A 22,758-nucleotide genomic window follows, 5' to 3' on the forward strand; every position below is an offset into this window, starting at 1 on the left:
TAGTGAATCTCAGTTTTCTCATTGGAGCTTCAGACTTTGGCTCCCTCTAGTGGTAGTTCAACAAACTACCAGTTGTACCACTGATGTGGGCAGTCACTGTTACAACTGATCATCATTAACACATTAACCCCGTTATATTATACCTCTACGATTAACCCTGGCGTCCCTGGGCTGGGTGTGATAGTATAGCTAAAATTGTATTTATGATAGTTTATAGTGGTGGAAAAAGTACTTCAAAATGTACAAATCTTTTGAAAATAGCAGATATTCAAGCTCACAACGCGTCACAAAGCGTCACAATGCGCATTGTGAAAAGATTTGTATACATTTTATACATTTGAAAACTTGTGAAATGGGACGTTCTGCACGATGAGTACTTTTACTTTTGGTACTTTAAGTACATTTTTATACCAATACTTTTGCACTTTTACGCAAGTGAATTTTGAATTAAATATTTGTTTTACCTGTAACAGAGTACTTTGACAATGTTGTATTGATACTTTTACTTAAGTAAAATATGAATATCTGAGTACTTATTCCACCACTGCAGACCGGATCACTCAGAACACCTGCAAAGCGACTATATCCCAAATGGTTCTGTTAGATCCCAGGCAGCCAGGCTGAGGGGGAACTATTGTATCCGCACTCGGTTTCCACACGGCTGCATTTACACGCAGCACAGTCTGATTCACATGCAATTTTAACTCAGCCCTGATGTAAAACCATGACTATGATGTAAACAAGACAGATTAACACATTAAGCTACATTACAGTGGTATGTTATTGTTGCTGAGCGGCTTCACACAGTCTTAGGCTATCTGACAGAACTGAAAGACAATAGTTTGATTATACAGACAAGGTAGATTTGGTCTAAAATGGCATCACAGCAGCATGACAGCGACGATGACATGGATGAATTCATGGAGAAATTCAAGAAGGAAAAATACCAGAATGCCTTCAGCGAGAGCAACTGGGAAGAGGTAACGTTTTAAACAGTGATGGAATAGTACTTCTACATTAATACTTATATTACATACATACATTACATCTATACATTACACATGTATAAAACATCCTTTGAAAATAGCAGATCTGCAAGATGGCCGAAATGTATATACACTGTAGGGGCTGAAGTGGGTAATGTATGTTTTTGTAGTTTGCAAAGACAAGCACAGGGAAGTACAGTTCAATACAAGGTCTGTTAAGAGGATTTTCAACCCAAGAAAGCACTATGGCTTGTTTCCATTGGGGTCCTTTGTACTCAATTAATCGAAACAAAATTGCCTCTGAGATGTACTGGAGTGAAAGTGAAAGCACTGAACATTGGAAATGCTTCAGTTAACTAAAGAGTACCTCAAAATTGTACTTAAGCACAGTATTTGAGTACATTTATTTACTTTACACCACTGAATCAACAACTCAACATAATACTGCCGCATATTGCTTGTCTAAGTTGAATGTTAAACTGCGCTTTAACTGCACTTTGTATTTTCCAGGAGTTTGATAAAGTGCCCATGTTCATGAAAACAGCCCCTGAAGAGATTGACCCTACAACACACCCCGACTTGGCTTGTATTCAGTCTCTTATCCATGATGATGATAATAAATCCCCAGAAGGTACGATGGATCTCCCAAAGCATATAAACTTTTAACATTTGTACTGTGAACCTTGCTGCATGCATGGACATACTGGAAACACATTTGAAGGCTTTTGTAAGTGAGTTACCATAAGTCCTACATTTTATTTTATTTTATGTGAAACAGTGGTTATGTTTATCAATATGTCCGTACAAAGACAAATGTGTCCAAAAACCTGTCCTTGTCCGTGGCAAATGTTAGATTTTGTTTTTACATGACATTATAATGTTCTTATTTTGATCATAAGACCCAATTACTGAATGCCAGTCTCCACGTTTTCCTCAGAATATGTATGACATTTACTATTACACTATGGCACATCAGGAGTCCACGGGTAAAGACCTTTTAGACTTTTCAGGGACCCCCATAACTCTGAGAGTGTACCAATGAAACCAAATGGACCCTACGGGTCTATTTGTTTCTGGTAATATTATTGTGCGCTCATTTGTATGTCTGTGGCAAAAATACAATTCTAACAAAAATGTCCACCACAAGCCAGCATGGTGATGACCCCTGATGTGAAACTGTATTATTTGTTCAAACGTTCATTTGCTTTACATTTCCTCAGAGCATGCAGTGTGTCTCAAAGATGAAGGGAATGACTATTTCAAAGAGAAGAACTACAAAAAGGCAATAGTGTCCTACACAGCAGGTTTGAAGAAGAAGTGCGCCGACCAAGACATCAACACCGTCCTTCTCACCAACAGGGCTGCAGCACACTTTCGTATAGGTAGGGCATTTATCCTACCTGCACCTGTTTGTATAAAGCTGCAAGGCATCATGTGCATCATCACTACATCAGGGATAAAAAATGTGAGCGGGCCAAATATGTTGTGTTTTAATGTCATAGTGGGCACTAAACTAGGCCTGTCACAATTATTACATAATCGTCTAATCGCAATTATTTGAGATAATCGCAATTATTTGAGATAATCGCAATTATTTTGGCATAATCGTCATAATCGTTTCCATGTTGAAAATGTTCACACCTTTTCAAATATATAAAAAAAAGCAGAAATGGCAAATCTACAAGCTTACAACATGTCACTTCATGACGCGTTGTAAGCTTGTACAGTAGATCTGCTATTTCGGCTTTTTCTTTTATTCTTCTCTTCACTTCGTGACGTGTTGTAAGCTTGTAGATCAAATATTTCTGCTATTTTTACACGTATAAAATTATTGAATATGTCAATAATTTCTTTGTAAGTTATTTTTCATGTCTGCCCTGTGCAATTTTTGATTCGAAGCTTAAAAGGCTTCATATGTTCCAATGTTCAATGGCCAAACACACAATTAATTTGTTAATCGTAATTATTTGTTGATAATATAACTTACATTTTTAATCGTGACAGCCCTAGCACTAACTAAATATACTCCCACAGCTGCCCTCAGTGATTAATACATGTATGCATTATTTGTGATTATCCATCTTACCCCTATAACATTCCTATTTGCTGTTCATATTTTGTCCTACAGGTAATATGCGCTCTGCGCTGAATGATGCAACCTCTGCAAAGAAGATCAAACCAGACCACCTCAAAGCGTTAATCAGAGGTTTGTGAAAGTATAAGGCCAGCTCGGCTCATAGAGTGGAATATTTAATCAAGAAGTGCTCATTATCCATTCTTACCTTTATCACAAGAAAACGTAGTTCTTGGTTATTAATAGTAGAACGTCTCATTATTAAAGGACCAATTCACCCATTTTCTGCCTATCTTTATTGGTTCTGACTAATGCTTTTTATAAGATGATACTATTTCTTCTCTGTGTCTCAGAGGAGGGCTGACGGTCAGTTGGGGGCCCCCCCGAGGGCGGGGCCCATTTCAATTTAAACGGGTGGAACATAGCTAAGGCCGTTACTGACCAGTGACATAATCGGTGTGCAGTTTGGGTAATTTCAAGATTTTTAATTAAAGGAAGAACAATGGCTATCTATTTCAGCACGCTAACTTTCCAGGAAGAGACAGGCTGCTTCATGGGTAGACAGGTTTCTGAACTGTCTACAAACTCCACGTAACAGCCCTCCTGAGACACATACATACCCAGTAGACAGAAATGGTGCAATCTTCTAATGAGCATTAGTGAGGACCAATTATATGAAGATGAGGTTGAAAATGGGTGAAGTGCTTCTATAAGTATTGAGCATATCGTTGGCCTCATATTTTTAAGGTTTTCAGAAGAGACAAAAACATTTGTTTTAATTCTCTACTTCTAACACTGCTGAGTCATCCTGCCTTATTGCCAATGTTCTCAGCCTATCAGAATGCTTATTACATTCAAAATTCATTTCTGCCTAAGTCCTTTTGGAATGTAACAAGCATTCTGATTGGCTTAGGACATAGGCAATAAGGCACAGTGATGCAGCAGTGTTAGGAGAGTAGTGCTAGGCAAAAATGCCAATTAGACCAACAAGTGAGCTAGGCAATTATGCTATGAGGCTAACGGTATTCTGTTTCCACAGGTGCCCAGTGTTGCATGGAGCTACGGAGCTTTTCAGAGGCCATCCAGTGGTGTGACGCTGGGCTGGAGGCCCATCCCACTGACAAGACTCTGCGGGAGATAAGGACGGCAGCGGACAAACAGAAGGTATTGCCGCCAACAATGCATCAGAATCAGCTTTGTTGTCACCTCATAGGTTTACAGTAGAGTTGTTGGGATCTTGTAATATAGTTTTTCATGAGAATTTAACAAACCACATAAATTATATGTATATTCCCTATTGCTGTGTATAACCTTCTCATTATTAATGCTAAAGTCTGAATATTTTGTGATTGTGAACCTACTTGACGGTGCGTATGCCAGTCTGTGCCATTCTCCCATACCACCATCATTTATCACATGATCATATGTCATTTATAGTAATCAATTATTTTGAATGCTTCAGTTGATGTTGCCCTACTGTTTTATGTATATATTTGTATTTGTGTTTATCCCAGATCAGTGGTTCTCACAATGTTACATTTCAAGGTCTGCCATAACTCTGAGAGTTACAGACCTGTAAGGGTCCATTTGGAACCCCCTCAAGGAACCCTGAGAGTCCCTGGACCCCACTTTGAGAACCACTGTCCTAGATTAGTTTTTTATTATACGGTACTCTGTATCGACTGATTTAAATATAATTATTGAATTGATTTTTTTTTATAGATTTCTTATAATCGAATACAAAGGACTATTTTATAGTTTGCCGTACAATGGAAACGGTGTTGCACAAAAATAGCAAAAACTCTATTCAACTCTATTCAATAGCAAAAACTCTATTCAAACTCTCTACAACGCGTTACATCACGACATTTTGTGACACTGTAGATCTCTAATTGGTGTCATGTGATCCCATCACAAGATGGTCACTAGTTTTTTTGTTTTTTTTGCTGCGTCCATGCTAGTAAGTATATGAGCCAGTCAGTCGGTCTATATAGCGTGCCAAAAATCCTGAAGGGGGCGTCAACAAGTGTCTTTTGGTAGTGGTGGACATCTTTGAGGGGTAAAAACCAGGTTGACTTAACATTGCCCAATGCCACGCCCAATGCCACACCCCCCGTGGTGACGACATGTTGGCACGCTCTATACGTCCAAAACGTTCAAGTGCAAATGAAGAGCTGGTTGCAGCTTATCACAAGTTATGTGCTCCTTTTCGGTGGTACTATAAAGACCACAACGGAGAATCCAGCTCGTAAATCTAATGAGGTATTTAAATCAATTAAGCCAACTTTGTTTTCCAGAGAACCAAAGAGAGAGATGCCAGGAAGGCCAAAGCGATAGGAAAGAAGGATCAGGTTTACACAGAGGCTCTGTTGAGTGCTATAAAGGTGAGAACCTGAGAACCTTTGTTATTAACCAATGTTAATAAAGATAAATCCAAGTCATGTAATAAATATCCTTTTAATTTTCTTCTGTTGATCGGTGGAGTCTGCTTTGCTAATTTAAAGGAGTGGTTCACCCCCCAAAAAGTACTTATTTTCTATCGATTACACACCCCATGAAGCCTTGAATTCATGGATGTTTTTTGTTTTTTTTGTCGCAAGTCAATAATTTGATGAGCGGTGGTCTCTCCGGTAGGAGACACAAATGCAGGTAATTTGTGCCTCCGCCAGTCATCAAATGATTGACTGAATGCGACAAAAACAAAAAGAAATCCATTAATTCAGGCTTCATGGAGTGTGTAATCGATAGAAAATGCGTAATTTTTGGGGTGAACTACTCCTTAAAGAGATTTTTTTTATTAAATGTTTTGCCCTAATGGAACAGGATTAATTTCTTTAGTGTGGGTACACTGAGGTAATTTCAGTCTTTATGGTGAATCCACCTTGATCGGCTATGGTGTCACCCACTGTGTTTTGACCATTTACTGTATACAAACGAACTCTGAGGTGCTCTGATTTTACAGAATGATAGTGAAACGTGTTGGCTCAGATGAGTTGGAATTTATAACATTTTTAACCAGTATTACATCTATCAGTATTACATCATATTTTGTTATCTTCCATTCTGTGTGTATCTCCAACACACTCTTGGCTCGAAATGCAAAACTGTCTGGTTGAAATGACAGCACATTTTCCATTACACATCTCACTGAGAAAAATAATCCCCTCCGAAGTCCGAATAATAGGGCTGCTGAGTCAGACTTTGACCCCGGTACTTTCTCAGATCTGTTTTATGTAATGTAAATGAAATCTTACACAGCACTTTTTTGTGTCATTATGGGACTTTTTTCTTTATCTGATTCATGTAGGAGCGAGGTATCAAGCTGCTCCTCCAGGGTACCAAGCAGCATAAGCATGACTCAGACGGTGAGGATGCGGACAGGGGCCCCATGGGGGCCATGGCAAAGCTGACTCTGGATGGCCTCAGCTCCCAGGAGGCCACAGGGGTACAGGTGAACCTAGATGAGCAGGGCGTCCTGCGCTGGCCTGTGCTTTTCCTCTACCCAGAACACCAGCAGAGTGACTTCGTCTCAGCCTTCTGTGAAAACTCTTGGTGTGTAGGCCTGTCACAATTATTACATAATAGCTTAATCGCAATTATTTGAGATAATCGCAATTATTTTTGCATAATCGTCACAAGCATTTCCATGTTGAAATATGTTCATACATTTTCAAACTTTTTCCAAAGATAGCAGAAATAGCAGATGTACAAGCTTACAACGTGTCACAATTAAATCGTGAATCACAATTATTTGTGTGACAATTAATCTTCAACTTAAATTTGACTTAAGACTGCCCTTTTGGTATGCTTCTTTTGCTCCCGCCAGGATTTTGCTAGCCTCGGAAACCCATGCCTTTTTGTTTTGTTTTGTTTTGTTACAGCTTACTGTAAATAATTGCAAGGCGGACAGTTATTTCTGTATTCATTTGTGGTGCAACTGTGGAGTTGACAAAATAGCTCAACGGATGAAGTGATGATTTTCTTTCCAGGCAAATTGAATTGCAATGACCTATGAAAATGAAGGCATAAGTACCTAATCTAATAATCTGCTCTTCTATTAGTTTCTATGATCACCTGGCAGTTATGTTTGGAGAGGAACTTCCACCTTGGGACACAGACCAGAAATACGTCCCACAAAGCCTAGAGGTTTGTATCTTTCAACTGAGATATATATAAAAACTGTAATTGGTCAACTACATGGCATAACAGATAGATGGCAGGTTCCAGCGGTTCAGGTCTTTTGGGCTTAATCCAGAATTTGGGAACAAAATACGAGTCTCTTCTTTCCACCAGAAAAAAAACATTGTAACCACGATCGTCCGTTCTGTAGTTATCGGCAGTTGAATATAGCCTGTTTTCACCAAAAACGCAATCTGGGAAAAGAAATCAGAGATAAATGTATTTTTATAAATCTGATAACATTGTAGCGGACGGGGCGAAAATGTTTTAGATGACGTAATTTCATCTTTTCATCTTTTTTACCTTGGCAGTCGATGTGTTAACACATTGATTGCCTAGATCGCATATATGCGTTTTTCAAATCCATCGCTTGATTGCCGCAATTCTGAAGAACGCATATATGCGTTCTTTGGAATTTTCATTGTTTAATCTGTGATTGCGGTGTTCTGTGAATTTTTCATCATCAGTTTCGTTTTGTGTTTACATCACACTCACCGGGGTCCGGATTCATGACGCAGATTCCGTTTCCGGTTCTCGGAAAGCATTTTTTAGGCATTTTAGTCGAGAATAGGGAAAAACACGTTTTTTCACACGGTATAAAAAACTAACGGAGAGCTCTAGTTCTATTTTCTTTAGTCCGGATGACGAACAGTCATCGTCGTCGTGTATCACATCGAACTGAAGGCCGATCGCCGATCTGCGAAAACGTCACATCCGGTTATGACGTATGGACTGTTTGAGCCTGTTTGGGGGGGGGGGTCGAGCGAGTGATGGGGTGTCAATCTGCTGCTCTCTGGTGGTCGATCTGTCGAATGTGTTTAAAACCGCAGCCAGACAATCTATTTGAATGAAAAATTACAAAATAACAAAATAACAAAAAACACGCAAATCGCTGACACAGGGGTGAGTACATTATGAATAAACTCTGGAAGTCAATGTGTTAAGTGCTTTATTTCTTGCCACTCCCTAGCTTTTCTTTGAAGACTTTGAGAAGCAGACGTTGTACCAAGTTGACCCTGAGGTGTCACTTTTGAGAGCACTGCAGCACAAAAGGTATTTCATGTTGTCATTTAGTCATCTTACATGGTATGCTGGGGACAATCCCCTGGCCTTGGTCATGTGGAAACCCAGACTGAACTTGTGTAAAGATGTGTAAGATGTGTAAATAGTCAGATGTCCTGCTATATTGACTAACATCAAAACTAAACTCAAAGTTATGTCTTCTCCTTTTTGTTCCTCTGACAGGTGTTTTGTCAAGGTGGGCACGCCCAGCTTCATTGTACTGGTGAAAGGGTCATCATTCTGCAAACAGTTTTTAACAGGACAGACCGTAAAGAGGTTGTAACTACATTCCTCAGACATCAAAAAAAGCCAAGTGGGAAGACCTGTTTTGGTATCGTGGGATTACTCATTGTGTTGTCAATGACTTTTCCAAAGTAAAAGTAAAAATGTATAACTGCAAAACATATTCATCATGCATGTTAAGTAATGTCACAATGATGATTCTAATGAATATAGGCAACACCTTTATTTGTATTGCACTTTTAAAAATAGTTGTAATAGTAATCACATAAATAAAAGCTTGTAAAATTAGCAATAAAGCCCAAGACATGAATTAATAACATGGACACAAAATAATGGATACATAGAATAAAGTGGTTAGCAAGACATTATATACATACTGTACTTGACTGGAAAATGTGTTTCCAGAAAGGTTTTAAAGATAACACTGACATAGATAACACGGTTAGTGAACATAAAGATTACACTTTTGTCCATAAGTACTTAAGTCATGGATGGCTGGGCGTCAAAGGCAGTTATTTTAAGTAGACTTTGTAGTCCTCCCTGAGGATCTTCAATAGAGTTGTGGCTCATAAGGTGGTTGAAATAGGCCCTATTGCTTAGTAGACCTTAGCAGTAGAATTGCGCTTACTGCTAATATGACCTCTCTTTTCATGACCAATCTGTTGGTGAATATTGCAGAAATGTCTTATATTGTGTGGAACACGGTTCATTATTATTAAACATCCGTGTCAGTTATTTTTATCAATCTTACGGGATCAATAACAAGTTGGCCTGGTGACAAGGACACATCAATGCCAATCACACAGGCACCACGAAACCCCACCAACCAGATTTTTTAAAAACACAACTTCATACTACCCAATAAGAAAACAAACAAAAAAACTACAAAAAAAAATAACATTTTGAAACCGACAACTGTTCAGATATGTATCCTCCTGCTACAATGACACTTCATAATTACTTTTTTATTATTATTTTTTGTATCGGATGTCTCTCTCACACCCTCAGTCTCCGTTAGAGTTTTCCATTTGTGTTTCCTGGAGTCTCAGACGATGTGTCATTTTTTCCATAACATAAATTTCCTCCATCAGCTCTTCCCATTGTCCTTGTGTTGGAATATCAATCTGTCCCCATTTCCTCGTGATAGCTTCCCTGCTGCCAATAAAATCTTAACCAAATACCTGTCTTCCATCTGTATCTTCCCTGCCTCTAAGTTACATAAATATAGAACCTTACTTTCCATAGGTACCTCACAACCCAATATCTCCTGGAGTTGTTTGTGTAGCATTTTCCCAAAAAAAAATCAATTTTATTACATTTCCAGAAAACATGTGAATGGTCTACTCTACATTTACTTCTCCACATTCTCTCCAGCATTGAACTTGTTTACTTAACTGTTTACTCATATTTTTTGGTGTTATAAAGAACCCGGGGCCTTTTACACGAAAGGAGAATTAAACTAGAAAAGTGTGCTCCTCAGAGCACAGGTCTCCGCCAGGCTCGGGTTGCCTACCCAGGGCCCTTTGGAAGCCAGTCATAGGCAATCGGAATGGGGTCTGACTCATACATCTTGATCACATGACCCTAGTGTGTTTTGAAGAAACACATATGGCAGATAATGTAATCTGGCACAGATAAATTACGAATCTAGGGGGGCAGGGTGTCCCCAGTGTCATGGCTGGCTCAAATCCATGACAAATAAGGGAAGGAACATCTGGTGTAAAATCAATAACATGTTTATTAAAGAATTAACCTAACATAATCAACTACGATATAAATGGATGGCATAACTGAACAGATGCATGGATTAAAGTTCTCAGTCGCCAAGACTGATTTCAGTCATTTGGATTCCATAGAAGCCAGCACGTCTTCTATGGAAGCATGTTGCGCAACAAAAATAGCCGATCTACAAGCTCTCAATGCGTCTGCGTCTGCGAAGGCTATTTTCGGTTATTGTAAGATTAGAGCATTTGAAGTGGTCAAACTAGCAACATGTTCAGAAGCATCTTCCATAATATCTTAATCGTCTCGGATATTTCATATAAAAGCAAAAGGTTAAAGCCTGAATCTGTGATTTCTTCACATGGTTGGCAGTATGTAGAACAGCAGGAACAATATTACTAAAGCATCCTAATTTTACATATTGTATTCATTGTTTAGGAATCGGGGGATCCTTTAACACGGTTTCACAAATCGCACATTAGGACATTTTCAGACGTGAGATTTAAACTAGCTTTAATCTATGCAGATGAGATAAGGATACTGTGAGGTGTAGTCAGTAAATCAGTAGCCTCGATCTCCAGGCTTTTATTTTCCTTCGCTCCACACTCCCCAGGACAGTAGTTCTCAAACTTTTTCATGTCAAGGACCCCCAAATTGACACTTAGTAGCCCGCGGACCCCCATTTGAAAAGATATGCCAGGGACCCCCATAAGAGAAGATGTTGACGGCTCTAGCCGTAAAAATGTTAATATCAAGGACCCCCAGTTTGACATGCCAGTTTGACATGACATTAGGCTGCGGACCCCCATTTAATGGCATTTCTATTCCCGGGACCCCAATTTATATAGTAAAATCAATGTTAATTTAACTATGAGAGTGTACAAATGGAACCAAATGGACCCGTTAGGCCGAGGGTCCATTTGGTTCCATTTGTACACTCTCTGAGTTACAGACCCATAAGGGTCCATTTGGTTCCTATCCATCATTTAGCTGGGGACCCCCTGGAACCCCCTCAAGTACCCCTGGGGGTCCCCGGACCCCACTTTGAGAACCAACGCCCTAGGAAGCAGGGAGGGAGGGGCGGGCTTTATAAGTCCTCCAATTGTCAGCCCCGCCCCCCCCCCCCCCCCCCCCCCCCCCCCCCACACACACACACACACACACAGTTTGTTACAAGCTCTGCAAACTTTGGAAGTAAAAGAGCAAAATAAACAACTCATAATGCAACTTTACTCCACATGAAAGTTGTGTAGAGTTGTCATTGTTTACCAGAGTGGTGACAGCTGCTAAAACACTTGTGACAAGACATTTTCTCCATCTGACAAACGAGGTGAGTTTCTGCAGGTGACTTCCTTTAATGCTAATAATTAGCATTAAAAGAATTGATGGAATTTGCGTGTTTAATTTCACTTTTATTTTACTTGGTAAAGCAAAAACTAGTCAGGATGAAGCAGTGTTGTGTTGTGTGATGTGAAGTGAATATGTTGTATTGTTGTATATGTACTGTGTTTGCAGGCCTAGTCAGTGGTGTAAAGTAACTAAGTGCATGTACTCAAGTAGCCATGGTTCACATGACGCTTGTATACACAAGCGTCATGGTGCCAGTTGCCCCTGGGTTTTCGCGGATTTCTTTTTGTTTAGATTGCCAACTCTCACATGTACATAAACGTTCAGATTTCAAATATAAAGTGCTTACCACAGAGCCACGGATGTTACCTCGCGATGCGGACCACATTAAGTACCCGTATCTCCCGTATTGTTCAATAAAAAGCATTTTAAGCCCGTCGCCGGCCATTTCCTTTTTTCAGTTTTTTTTTTTTTAATGTATCAGAGTGCAATACACCTCCCAACCATTAGGTGTCGCATGGTTGAAAGTATCGGAGAAAATTTGGAGAAAATGGCCGGCGATCGGATTAAAATGCTTTTTATTGAACAATACGGGAGATAAGGGTGCTTAATGTGGTCCGCATCGCGAGGTAACATCCGTGGCTCTGTGGTAAGCACTTTATATTTGAAATCTGAACGTTTATGTACATGTGAGAGTTGGCAATCTAAACAAAAAGAAATCCGCGAAAACCCAGGGGCAACTGGCACCATGACTGTCATGGAATGACAGTCATGTTTCAGGGCTAGTACTCAAGTAGGCTACTGTACAATTTTGAGGAGCTTTTACTTTACTGGAGTATTTTACATGTTCAATACTTTTACTTCTACTCCACTCCGTCCAAGAGACAAATATTTTACTCCACTACAATTATTTGAAAACTTTTCAGTTACTAGTTTTTTGTAGATTTGGATTATTATTACAAAACATACCACTTGAGCCCTAGCCTATATTTAGGCTATTTGAAAATAGCCAATCTACAAACTCACAATATCAGTGGTTTCTATATCAGTGGTTCTCAAACATTTTCATGTCAAGGACCCCTAAAATAATATGTATTTGGCCGCGGACCCCCAGAAGCAAATATTTCAGTTACAAATGTTCGCTTTAAATATATATATTAAAGGTTTGCAAAAACCTAAAAAAATAAAAAAGTAGCAGATCTACATGCTCGTAGTGCCGCGCTATGAGCTTGTATATCGGCTATTTTTGAATAGCCAAAGTGTTAAATAATGCTTAAATTTAGCTCAAATCAAAAAATTACACAGATGCGTTCCAGGTCTTAAAGGCTTAATTAACATCATTTATAAAAAATATTTTCGGAAATCTCCATGGGAAACATTAATGGGTTTTCTATCAGTGACACCACAAAATGGCCGCCACTGCTATGCCCTATAAGTGTATACAGGGTATTTGCACATTTATAAAGTACAATTATGACTTTTAATACTAAATTGGCCAAATGGTCAAATATTACGTAAGAAAAAGAGGCAAACATTGTGAAAATAGCCGATATACAAGCTCTACGTATACTAGGCTGTGTATGCTGTGACAGGATACAGTATACATATACTAGGCTGTGTATGTTATGCAGTTATGACAGGATACAGTATACGTATACTAGGCTGCATGTTGTGACAGTATACGTATACTAAACTAAGTATGTTGTGACAGGATACAGTATATGTATACGTATACGTGGCTCTCGGTTACTTGAATTAATCTTTCTTTCTTTCTTTCTTTCTTTCTGATACTCAAGGCTGGCAGAGGTGTTGCAGGGGACACCCCCCCCCCCCTCTTCATTATAAGCCTGGACTATGAAGACAAGCCATCAGTGGAGGAGGGTCTCTTTTTTTAGTTATTGTATAAACACACACACACACACACACACACACACACACACACACACACACACACACACACACACACACACACACACACACACACAAACACACCCCACACACACACCCACCCACCCATACACCCCCACACACATACGTAAATGCCCAGAAGACTGAGGTTCTCACCTACAGTTTAACACCCTCCCAGACCATCCACCTACTGGTGAAGCCAACCAGATGTACGGAGGATGGAGATGTAAAGTACTGGTGAAGCTGACCAGATGTATGGAGGATGGAGATGATGGGAGACGCCCCCTGGAAGGCTCATCCGAGGATGCCCTGCCCTAGAGATCGAGACCTGGAGATCTCTCAATCCATGGGTTTGTCTGCATGGGGGATTCCTCCGAAGACTTGGTCCGCACGGTCGAACGGACGAAGACCTTGTCCTTCTCGGTGGTTTCCCCTGAAGACGGCTGATGAAGACGACTCAAAGTAGGAACCTCTTTAGGGCTGTCACGATTATGACATTTTACTTGACGATTAATTGTCGCTCAAATAATTGCGATTAACTAGGCCGAATTAATTAATTATTGCATCGTACACTGAACATTGTAACATTATTAATAAAAATATGTCTGTCTTCGTAAACAAAAGGTGCACGGGTCAGATATGACAAATAACTTGCATAACTCAATAACTTTATACTTTAAAAAAAACATGAGTGGGAATAGCAGTCTGCTATTTCCACTATTTTTGAAAATGTTTGAAAACATATGAACATTTTTCAACATTGAAATGATTATGTCGATTATCCGAAAAAGTATTGCGATTATCTGAAATACTTAAAATCAGGTAATTATGTAATAATTGTGACACCTAATTGTTCCTTTTCCTTTGCTGAATGCTGCTGCTGCTGCTGCTGCTGCAGTTGCAGTTTGTGTTGTATGATGTTTATGTTGTATGCTGTTTGTGTTTGATGCTGTTCGTGTCATGTGCTGATGTGGTTCAAGATGTACAATAGCTCTGTTGCTGTCATGTTGGGGCCCGGTGTGGCAGTGAAACATGTTCAGTGAATGTTGGTTTGTGGCTCTGGAATTGAAAGCTGATGTGTTCCAAAAATGTGTTTTGCTAAATTAGACCTGCTGGTGGTGCTATAACGGGAAACAAAAGGTGCACGGGTCAGATATGACAAATAACTAGCATAACTCAATAACTTTATACTTAAAAAAAAACATGAGTGGGAATAGCAGTCTGCTATTTCCACTATTTTTGAAAATGTTTGAAAACATATGAACATTTTTCAACATGGAAATGATTGTCGATTTTCCGAAAAAGTATTGCGATTATCTGAAATACTTGCGATCAGGTGATTATGTAATAATTGTGACACCTAATTTTTCTTTTTCCTTTGCTGAATGCTGCTGCTGCTGCTGCAGTTTGTGTTGTATGATGTTTATGTTGTATGCTGTTCATGTTTGATGCTGTTCGTGTCATGTGCTGATGTGGTTCAAGATGTACAATAGCTCTGTTGCTGTCATGTTGGGGCCCGGTGTGGCAGTGAAACATGTTCAGTGAATGTTGGTTTGTGGCTCTGGAATTAAAAGCTGATGTGTTCCAAAAATGTGTTTTGCTAAATTAGACCTGCTGGTGGTGCTATAACGGGCCAATGTTTAAAAAGGGTGGCATTTGTTCCTCAACATGGTGTGAATGTGCGTGCAAAGTTTGACCGCATTCGGACGCTGCGTTCATGATTTGCGGCATTTTGTTCAAACAAGCCACTACAGCAAACTTTAGATGTGAATCTTAGCCAACCAGGATGGAATATGAAAAATCAAACAGTCCGTCTTGATCACTTGACTATAGAGATCATGTGTACCGGTTTGCGTGAAATTTGGATAAAATGGGAAGGAGTAATATAAAAAAAGTGTTATGTTTGTGTTATGTTTTACATAAGTTGGCCTTTGCAGGGCAAAGGTTTTTCCTTGGCGTCTAGGGAGTGCGCATACAAAGTTTTACACAGATCGGTGCAGTTATAGGTAAAAACACAAATCGGCCTGTTATAGCGCCACCATGAGGCTGATTTAAAAACAAATCAAGTGGCATTTCTTCCTCGGCATAGTGGGAATGTGTGTGCACAATTTCACAGAAATTGCATGCTGTGTTCATGATTTGAGGCATTTTGTTCAAAACAGAGCACTCCTGCAAACTGTGGAAGCCATTTTTAGCCAATCAGGATGGAATATGAAAAACTTGAAAGACCTGTTTCGTTTAGTGACTATAGGGATACTGTGTAGCGATTAGGCCTGTCAAAAAAAATCGATTCATGAATAAATCGCGATTCTTAATGCCACGATTTTAAAAATCGAATCAAAATATAAAAATCGATTTTTTTTTTGTAATTTTTTTTTTTATAAGTTAGTACCTTTTTCACTGGCAATTTGTCTGAAATCAATGTCAGAAAGACTGCCTGACATGATCTGGCTGCATTGAAGTGATTTGGGGTAGAAAATCGCAATAAATCGCAGAATCGAATATCAATTAATCGCAGAATCGCAATTTTAATCGAATCGGCACCCTAGAAAATCGCAATAAATCGCAGAATCGCAATTTTAATCGAATCGGCACCCTAGAAAATCGCAATAAATCGCAGAATCGAATCGAATATCAATTAATCGCAGAATCGCAATTTTAATCGAATCGGCACCCTAGGAATCGATTTTGAATCGAATCGTGAGGTAAGTGAATCGTGACACCCCTAGTAGCGATTTGCGTGATGTTTGGACAAAATCTGTGGGAGTACTGTCAAAAAATTGTTTTGCAAAAAGCGGCCTCCTGGTGGCGCTATAACAGGCCCATGTGAAAATGTTGGGGCAGAGGTTCTGAATTGGCATCCAGGGAGTGTGTGTGCACACTTTATGTAGATGAATGAACAGATCACAAATGGAGTAAGTGCAAACACCAAGTTGAAGTTCATCCATGAGGTCATAACAGATTCAGACTGCACTAGCGATTTGTTTACCGCATGGCTCATTTGCATAAGACGTTACCATATTGATTTTATCCCACTGTTGAAGCTTAGGGTTATATTTTATATATTTTGTTTAAGACTTACAGTATGCCTTGCCCCACTGGAATACAGTGACTGATATGAATTAATAATATACTGGACCATACCATACATAAAATGAAGAATAACTTGTGATGTCAGTGACATTTTATTACAAATGAAAATTAAAAAAATCTCCTGTTATCGGACAGTCTGAGGTTGGCAGGTATGCTAGTGTGAGAATGCCCGACTCGCGGTTGGAAGCAGTACAGAGGCCAGGAGTAGGGTTTAACCTGTAGGTGTATTTATTCATCACCAATGACATATATGGATAAATGGTACAGCACCCTTGGCATGGTGGTGTCTGTCTCTCCACTCACAGCTCTCCACTGATGTCAACCGGCAGCCTTTTATAGCCACGGTCTGAGGTTGGCAGGTATGCATGCAATGTAGAGATTACATGGAATCCACCTATTTATATATCTGCAGTGCCGTCAACGGGGCTCCCGGTGGCGGTAACGGGGGCGGCGGTATAACGGGGGTCCCGGTGTCGGTAACGGGGTCGGTGGTAACGGGGGTCCCGGCGGCTGTAACAGGGGTAAAAAAAAGGCACTTTTTTCGGGCTTGTAGATCTTTGATTTCGCAAGAATTTAATAAGTGTGGGGAAACTCATTGGTTTGTGATCAGATTTACTGCTTAAAGGGCAAGACCACTTTGGTATAGGAGGTTTGGATTGTGTAGTTACCTTGCCATCATGATGTAACTCCAAAGGTGGACAAGAAATCAAAAATAATTTCTCCATTGACTAGAAATTGATAATTTAAAATATGCTCCGCATTGACTTACATTGTACAGTGAAGAGGGTCTGTCAGTCTGCCAGACATTTTTTATAATATAAAAGAAAATCTGTAATATATTATCAAACATCTAACAACAATATGAACTATAGTGTTAACAGAGTGAAAATAAAATATCACATGAGTCATTGTGAAACAATTATGATTCATAGTCACACTCTATTTCAGTAATATAATTAAATTGATTATTAAGGTTTCGAGGCCTGTAAGGCTTGAAGCCTCTACACTTTCATGTTCTTCCGCCGTTTTTTCAGTTCTGGCCCAACCGTGCATACGCTTTTTACGAAATTCTGCAATATGGTAGAGGGCTATGCCAAACGGCCAAGACCCGAAACTCACAACCATTGGCCAAAGGGTGGCGCTGTAGCACTCAATTGAAAATGCCAACTTTGAACAGGTACAACTCATGCCCTGTTTGACCTACAGCCATGAAACTTCGATACACACATGCGTCTCCTCATGCCTAACAACTTTCATACTCTGACTTTTGACCTCTGACCCTTAGATTTCCCACCATTTTGAATTATATGAAAGACAGTAAAAATCTATCTCCTCCTGGGATCTTTGAGCAATCTGCACGAATCATTTTACACCTGAGCTTTGGACCTATGCCGACAAACCGGGGAAGCGGATTTGTTTCTCTCTCTCTCTCTCTCTCTCTCTCTCTAACTGCCTCTCTTTCTCTCTAACTGCCTCTCTCTCTCTCTCTCTCTCTCTCTCTCTCTCTCTCTCTCTCTCTCTCTCTCTCGCTCTAACTGCCTCTCTTTCTCTCTAACTGTCTGTCTCTCTCTCTCTCTAACTCTCTGCCTCTCTCTCTCTCTCTGCCTCTCTCTCACTGCCTCTCTCTCTCTCTCTCTCTCTCTCTCTCTCTCTCTAACTGCCTCTCTTTCTCTCTCTCTCTCTCTCTCTCTCTCTCTCTCTCTCTCTCTCTCTCCCTCTCTCTTGTACCTTTTTTTTACTCTTCATACCAGTAACCTGTAAGCTGATTGTATGACATTCTGTATAGTAGTGTGTATATCTGTCTGTCTCTTATATGTCATCATGATTTGTGTGCATGGGGATCTCATCTTAAACAAGATCTCATCTTAAACACGCTCAGTGCTTAATGAGTCTCCCAGTTTAGTAGACCTTATAATCAATCAATCTCTCTCCCTCTCCCTCGAAACCGCTTGTTACTGCTTGCAGCTATATTATCGTATTGTATTTATTTCATTTTATTTGAATGCAGGGTCATTAAAACGAGTCCATATACAAACACATGTGTTGAATTAACTGTAGAAAAGAACAAGGCACTGGATTAAGTAAGCTTGGCTGTTAGCCTGGTCCCTACCAGGCTAACTTCACAGCTAAATTGCCATGGTAACTAAAGTAGGATTGCGTACATTTTCTTTCGTGAAATCGAGTCATGGATAAACTTATCCAGGGTGCTCTGGCTAAACTAATCTGGCAAGATAATTCAGCTTTCATGAAACCGATTCATCGCTAATCCTGGCTAAATTAAGCCAGGATATAGGTGTTAAATCCAGGCTTAACCCCTAATTCTGCTTTCGTGAAATAGGCCCCCGGTCAGGTTTTTCCAAGAGAACTCCCTCCAGACCCGTGAATTGGTGGATGTTTGATGGACTCTCCACATATTTATCCAATCATGTTCTGTAATTTCTATATTAAGTTCAGTTTCCCATTTTTCTTTTATAATCAGTTGTATGTTTGTTAATCATCGATTTTTGATATATTCCGGATATAATCCGTACCTCTTTTCCTTTGTATATGTTTATCATGATTTGGATCACACCATTCACTTCGCCAGAGGATTTCCCTCATATAGTAGTCCCTTAGTTGCAGGTACCTAAGTCATATTTATCACTGAGGTCCTTGAAGCTCTCCAACTGCCCATTTTTCACTAAGGTACACCATGCGTCATGCCTTTGTCATGCGTGTCTACTTTCTAATACAGATGTACTAATGTGTCCAATATTGTAGTTTAAGAATGGTTTTAAAATGCAATTAAATCTTTCTAGTGATTACATGATTTAGCATAAAGTCCCTCCGTATTTACCCCATTCATTTCATAAATTAATGTTGAGGCATGTTCAAGACCTTGATTTAGCTGCCAATTTGGAAATGTTACTGTAGTGTCTCAGAAAGCCCTACCCATGGAATATAGCTGAAATTAAGATGTATTGGTAACTGTAGCACGAAGGGAATAGACAAGAGCAGGATTTCCCCCATTCACTTTATTTCTGTGGCGCTGCCTTCCATGCATCAGTTATATATAGAGTAGTTAAAATCACACAGAAATAACATGGTACAAAGAACAGTAGATTTTTCCTGGTGTTTAGTAGTCACACCCAGCTCAGGAGTCATTCATTTGACACAAAGGGCAGGTGCGACTGCTTAAATCAACAATCACCCTCCCTACTGTGGCCTTCTCAAAAAAACTTGTCACACTTGTAGTGATACATTATCTTATAATTATAATGCATTTCCTAAACTTTAAATGTAAACCATCTCCTGGGCGGTTTTCAATTATTCAATTACATTTATAAATGCATACCCCCTCACTACCACCATCACCCACAAAAAGCAAGCATGTCATACAGGTGTAATATTGCCAGTCAGGTAAGTTGGTAAGTAAAGGAAGCCTTGCGAACCAAGGGTTCTTGAGCCATGTGACCCATACGTAGCCCATACAGTCTAGTCAGGTACTGTATACCTATAGTTCAAGGTTCAAGGTTAGCTTTATTGTCCCTTGCGGGAAATTGGTTTGCAGCCAGATCATAATAAAAAATACAACATAACAACAACATTCAAACAAGACTGAGATCTAAGAACAGGGCACTACAGACAGAGAATATAAGCAGTGGTTGGTTCTCAAACTTTTTTGTGCCAAGGACCCCCAAATTGATATGAGTTTGGCCGTGGACCCCAACCTGAAAACATGTTGTGCCAGGAACCCCAGAAGCAAAGATATGAGTTCAAAATGTTTGCCTTAAAAAAAAAAGATTTGCACACATTTTCGAGATTTTTCAAGAAATAGCAGATCTACAAGCTCATAGTGCGGCACTTTGAGAACCAATACTATCCACCTGTTTCTTGGCTGTGTGTTTTCCACTTCCTGTCGGATTTCATTGGATATCATTAGTCATCTGACCGGTTTCATTGGATTTCATTGGATCAAAAGACAGGAAGTGGAACACAGTGAAAAGCATAGGAAACAGGTGGATAAAGCACCACTGTTACTTTGTCCTAGTTGGGGCCGTCTGGATGACGGTGGGGTTCTTCTTGCGTTGTTTCAGTTCACGGGCCATCTGACACCAAGAGCAACACACGCAGAAGCAGGAAGTCATGATGTCTTTGCAGAAAGAACCCTATGGGAACCACAGGTTATTTTAGCTTGTTTGAGCCCTTAAATATTCTATAATTTATTGTGTTGTTGAATGTAATCAATTCAATACATACTGTATGTATAATAAATAATGACTATAGAACCCAAAGGGACAAGAGAAGTTTTATTATTAGTTCTTAATTAAAGGTAGGGTAAGTGATTTGCAATTATTCAAATAATTGCAAAATGGGTCTATGTTCTAATAGTGCTCGTTACTATAGAGTGTCCTGTCCATATAAGGAGTCTTCAATATCTCTCCAGCTCTTTATTAAGCAGAAAATGCTTTTTCTGTGCTCTCTCCTGATTGGCTTAAAATGTGTCACCTACCTGAAAATGTACTATATTCTGTTTACTAAAGAGCTGGAGAGACCCCTGTGACCGAACAAACACTCTGTAGCAATGATTACTATCACAATATAGTTCTTTAACCTTTTTAACAAAAATAAATAATATATATATATATATATATATATATATATGTCACTTACCGTACCTTTAAGTTGCAAGTATAACTATTTCCGTAACTCAGTTTCTTATGGTTATTTATCAATTCATTATTATTATTACCCTAATAGCAGCAGGGTTACACAATATAATATAGTGCACCAGACCTTGATTCCGTATTTCTGTCGAATGGCAACCCGAAGAGCCAATGTAACAGGAGGCGCACACAGAGGAATCCCAAAGCCTGATACTACAGCAGGGCTGCAGATGTCCAGTAAGGGGAGACAATGAGGTTGTCCGAATTTTCCTGTGGTGTCGCAGGCAAGGCACGGACAGCACCAAAATCCATTACAACCTGAAACACACATCTTAATTTGACACAATTGCGAATTCCAATCCAATAAAAAATTCCATTGAACAACACATCTGTTTGACAGGCCTATGTCCAGAATATTTGAAAAATGCAAGAATTACTGCTAATAAATATAAAGTGCTGGTATTGATATTAGCATTATTACTGACAAGTCTTCACATCACCACAGCAGTCAAAGAGAGTGGTGCTCCAGCGATCTGCATGTTCTGCCATTTTGCAAACAGTCAACCTGGAAACAAAATTGATTAATGACAGAATCCAGCAGGAAAACACAGTGAAGCGTTGGTTGAAAATAAAACCCTAATCTTGCTTGAATACATGAACAGCAAGAGGCTTAAGAGACTTATGTCTGTAACATGTTATGGCCTTTTTCATTACATGTGGCATAATGTTGCAAACTTATATCAGTACATGTTGTAACAGTTTTTGTTTTGTTGATAAGTTTTCCTCAGAAAGAGTGGAAAGCTGAATCACATTTGTACAAAAGACAGATTTCTTTATTTCAAATTAATTATAACTCATGCAAATAAGAAATAAAGCACAGGAAAAACAGCAAGGGAAACCAGATTATGTATCAGGCTGAAAGAGTATATCTAATGGTAACTTATAGTATACAGTGCATAATATTTCTATAGCCATGCCATGGAAATGCAGTTACCCTTAAAGGATGAATAATGTAGTTATATTTATCTAAAGTTACAAGCTGAAGCTTTTACAATTTCTTTTTTTTTCTTTTCTTTTCCCCCTTTTTTTTAACCAAACTTCGGAAGAATATATGATGTTGATTACCTTGCAGCAGAGTATCATCCAGGAGGGAGGAGAAAATGAAGTGAGTAGTTGTACCTGTAGTACAACACACATGAGAATGTTTCTCATGTGTGTTGCACCACACAGTAAGCTACTTACTGTGTGTAAAAATATGCTGACAAACCTGAACCACAATGTTCATTGAATGTTTGAAGGCCAGTCCACACCAATGATTCACACCAACTCCTTGAAACTACTTGCAACCATTTATCCCAACTGGCAGTTGCAAGGAGGTGCATTGGTGTGGACTGGCCTTAGAACGGTGTTGTTGCAAGGAGTTGCATTGGTGTGGACTGGCCTTTATACAACTATATCAATTTCACAAGTTCCAGAAGCTCCAATTGAGTGTACGTAT

The 22,758-nt window shown here is 39.4% G+C and overlaps 2 protein-coding genes across 2 annotated transcripts; one reads left to right on the forward strand and one right to left on the reverse strand.

The window, feature by feature from the left end:
* The first annotated feature begins 678 nt into the window (after window positions 1-678).
* ttc4 (tetratricopeptide repeat domain 4) lies at window positions 679-9,722 on the forward strand. Its single transcript, XM_084067171.1, has 10 exons — window positions 679-980; window positions 1,497-1,617; window positions 2,207-2,368; window positions 3,115-3,192; window positions 4,100-4,224; window positions 5,358-5,444; window positions 6,368-6,612; window positions 7,122-7,206; window positions 8,210-8,292; window positions 8,485-9,722. The coding sequence occupies exons 1-10, from the start codon at window positions 876-878 to the stop codon at window positions 8,582-8,584; spliced, it is 1,191 nt and encodes a 396-aa protein (XP_083923297.1). The 5' UTR covers window positions 679-875; the 3' UTR covers window positions 8,585-9,722.
* Window positions 9,723-19,608: 9,886 nt separating this feature from the next.
* Window positions 19,609-22,505, reverse strand: LOC311051268 (cornifelin homolog B-like). The gene is made up of 4 exons (XM_084065774.1): window positions 22,386-22,505; window positions 21,746-21,825; window positions 21,391-21,578; window positions 19,609-20,762 (listed from the first exon to the last, which is right to left on the reverse strand). The coding sequence occupies exons 2-4, from the start codon at window positions 21,807-21,809 to the stop codon at window positions 20,631-20,633; spliced, it is 384 nt and encodes a 127-aa protein (XP_083921900.1). The 5' UTR covers window positions 21,810-21,825; window positions 22,386-22,505; the 3' UTR covers window positions 19,609-20,630.
* Between the last annotated feature and the right edge of the window lie 253 nt (window positions 22,506-22,758).

Source organism: Gymnoscopelus microlampas, assembly GCF_963454915.1.
Source record: "Gymnoscopelus microlampas genome assembly, chromosome: 9".
Lineage (NCBI taxonomy): Eukaryota > Metazoa > Chordata > Actinopteri > Myctophiformes > Myctophidae > Gymnoscopelus > Gymnoscopelus microlampas.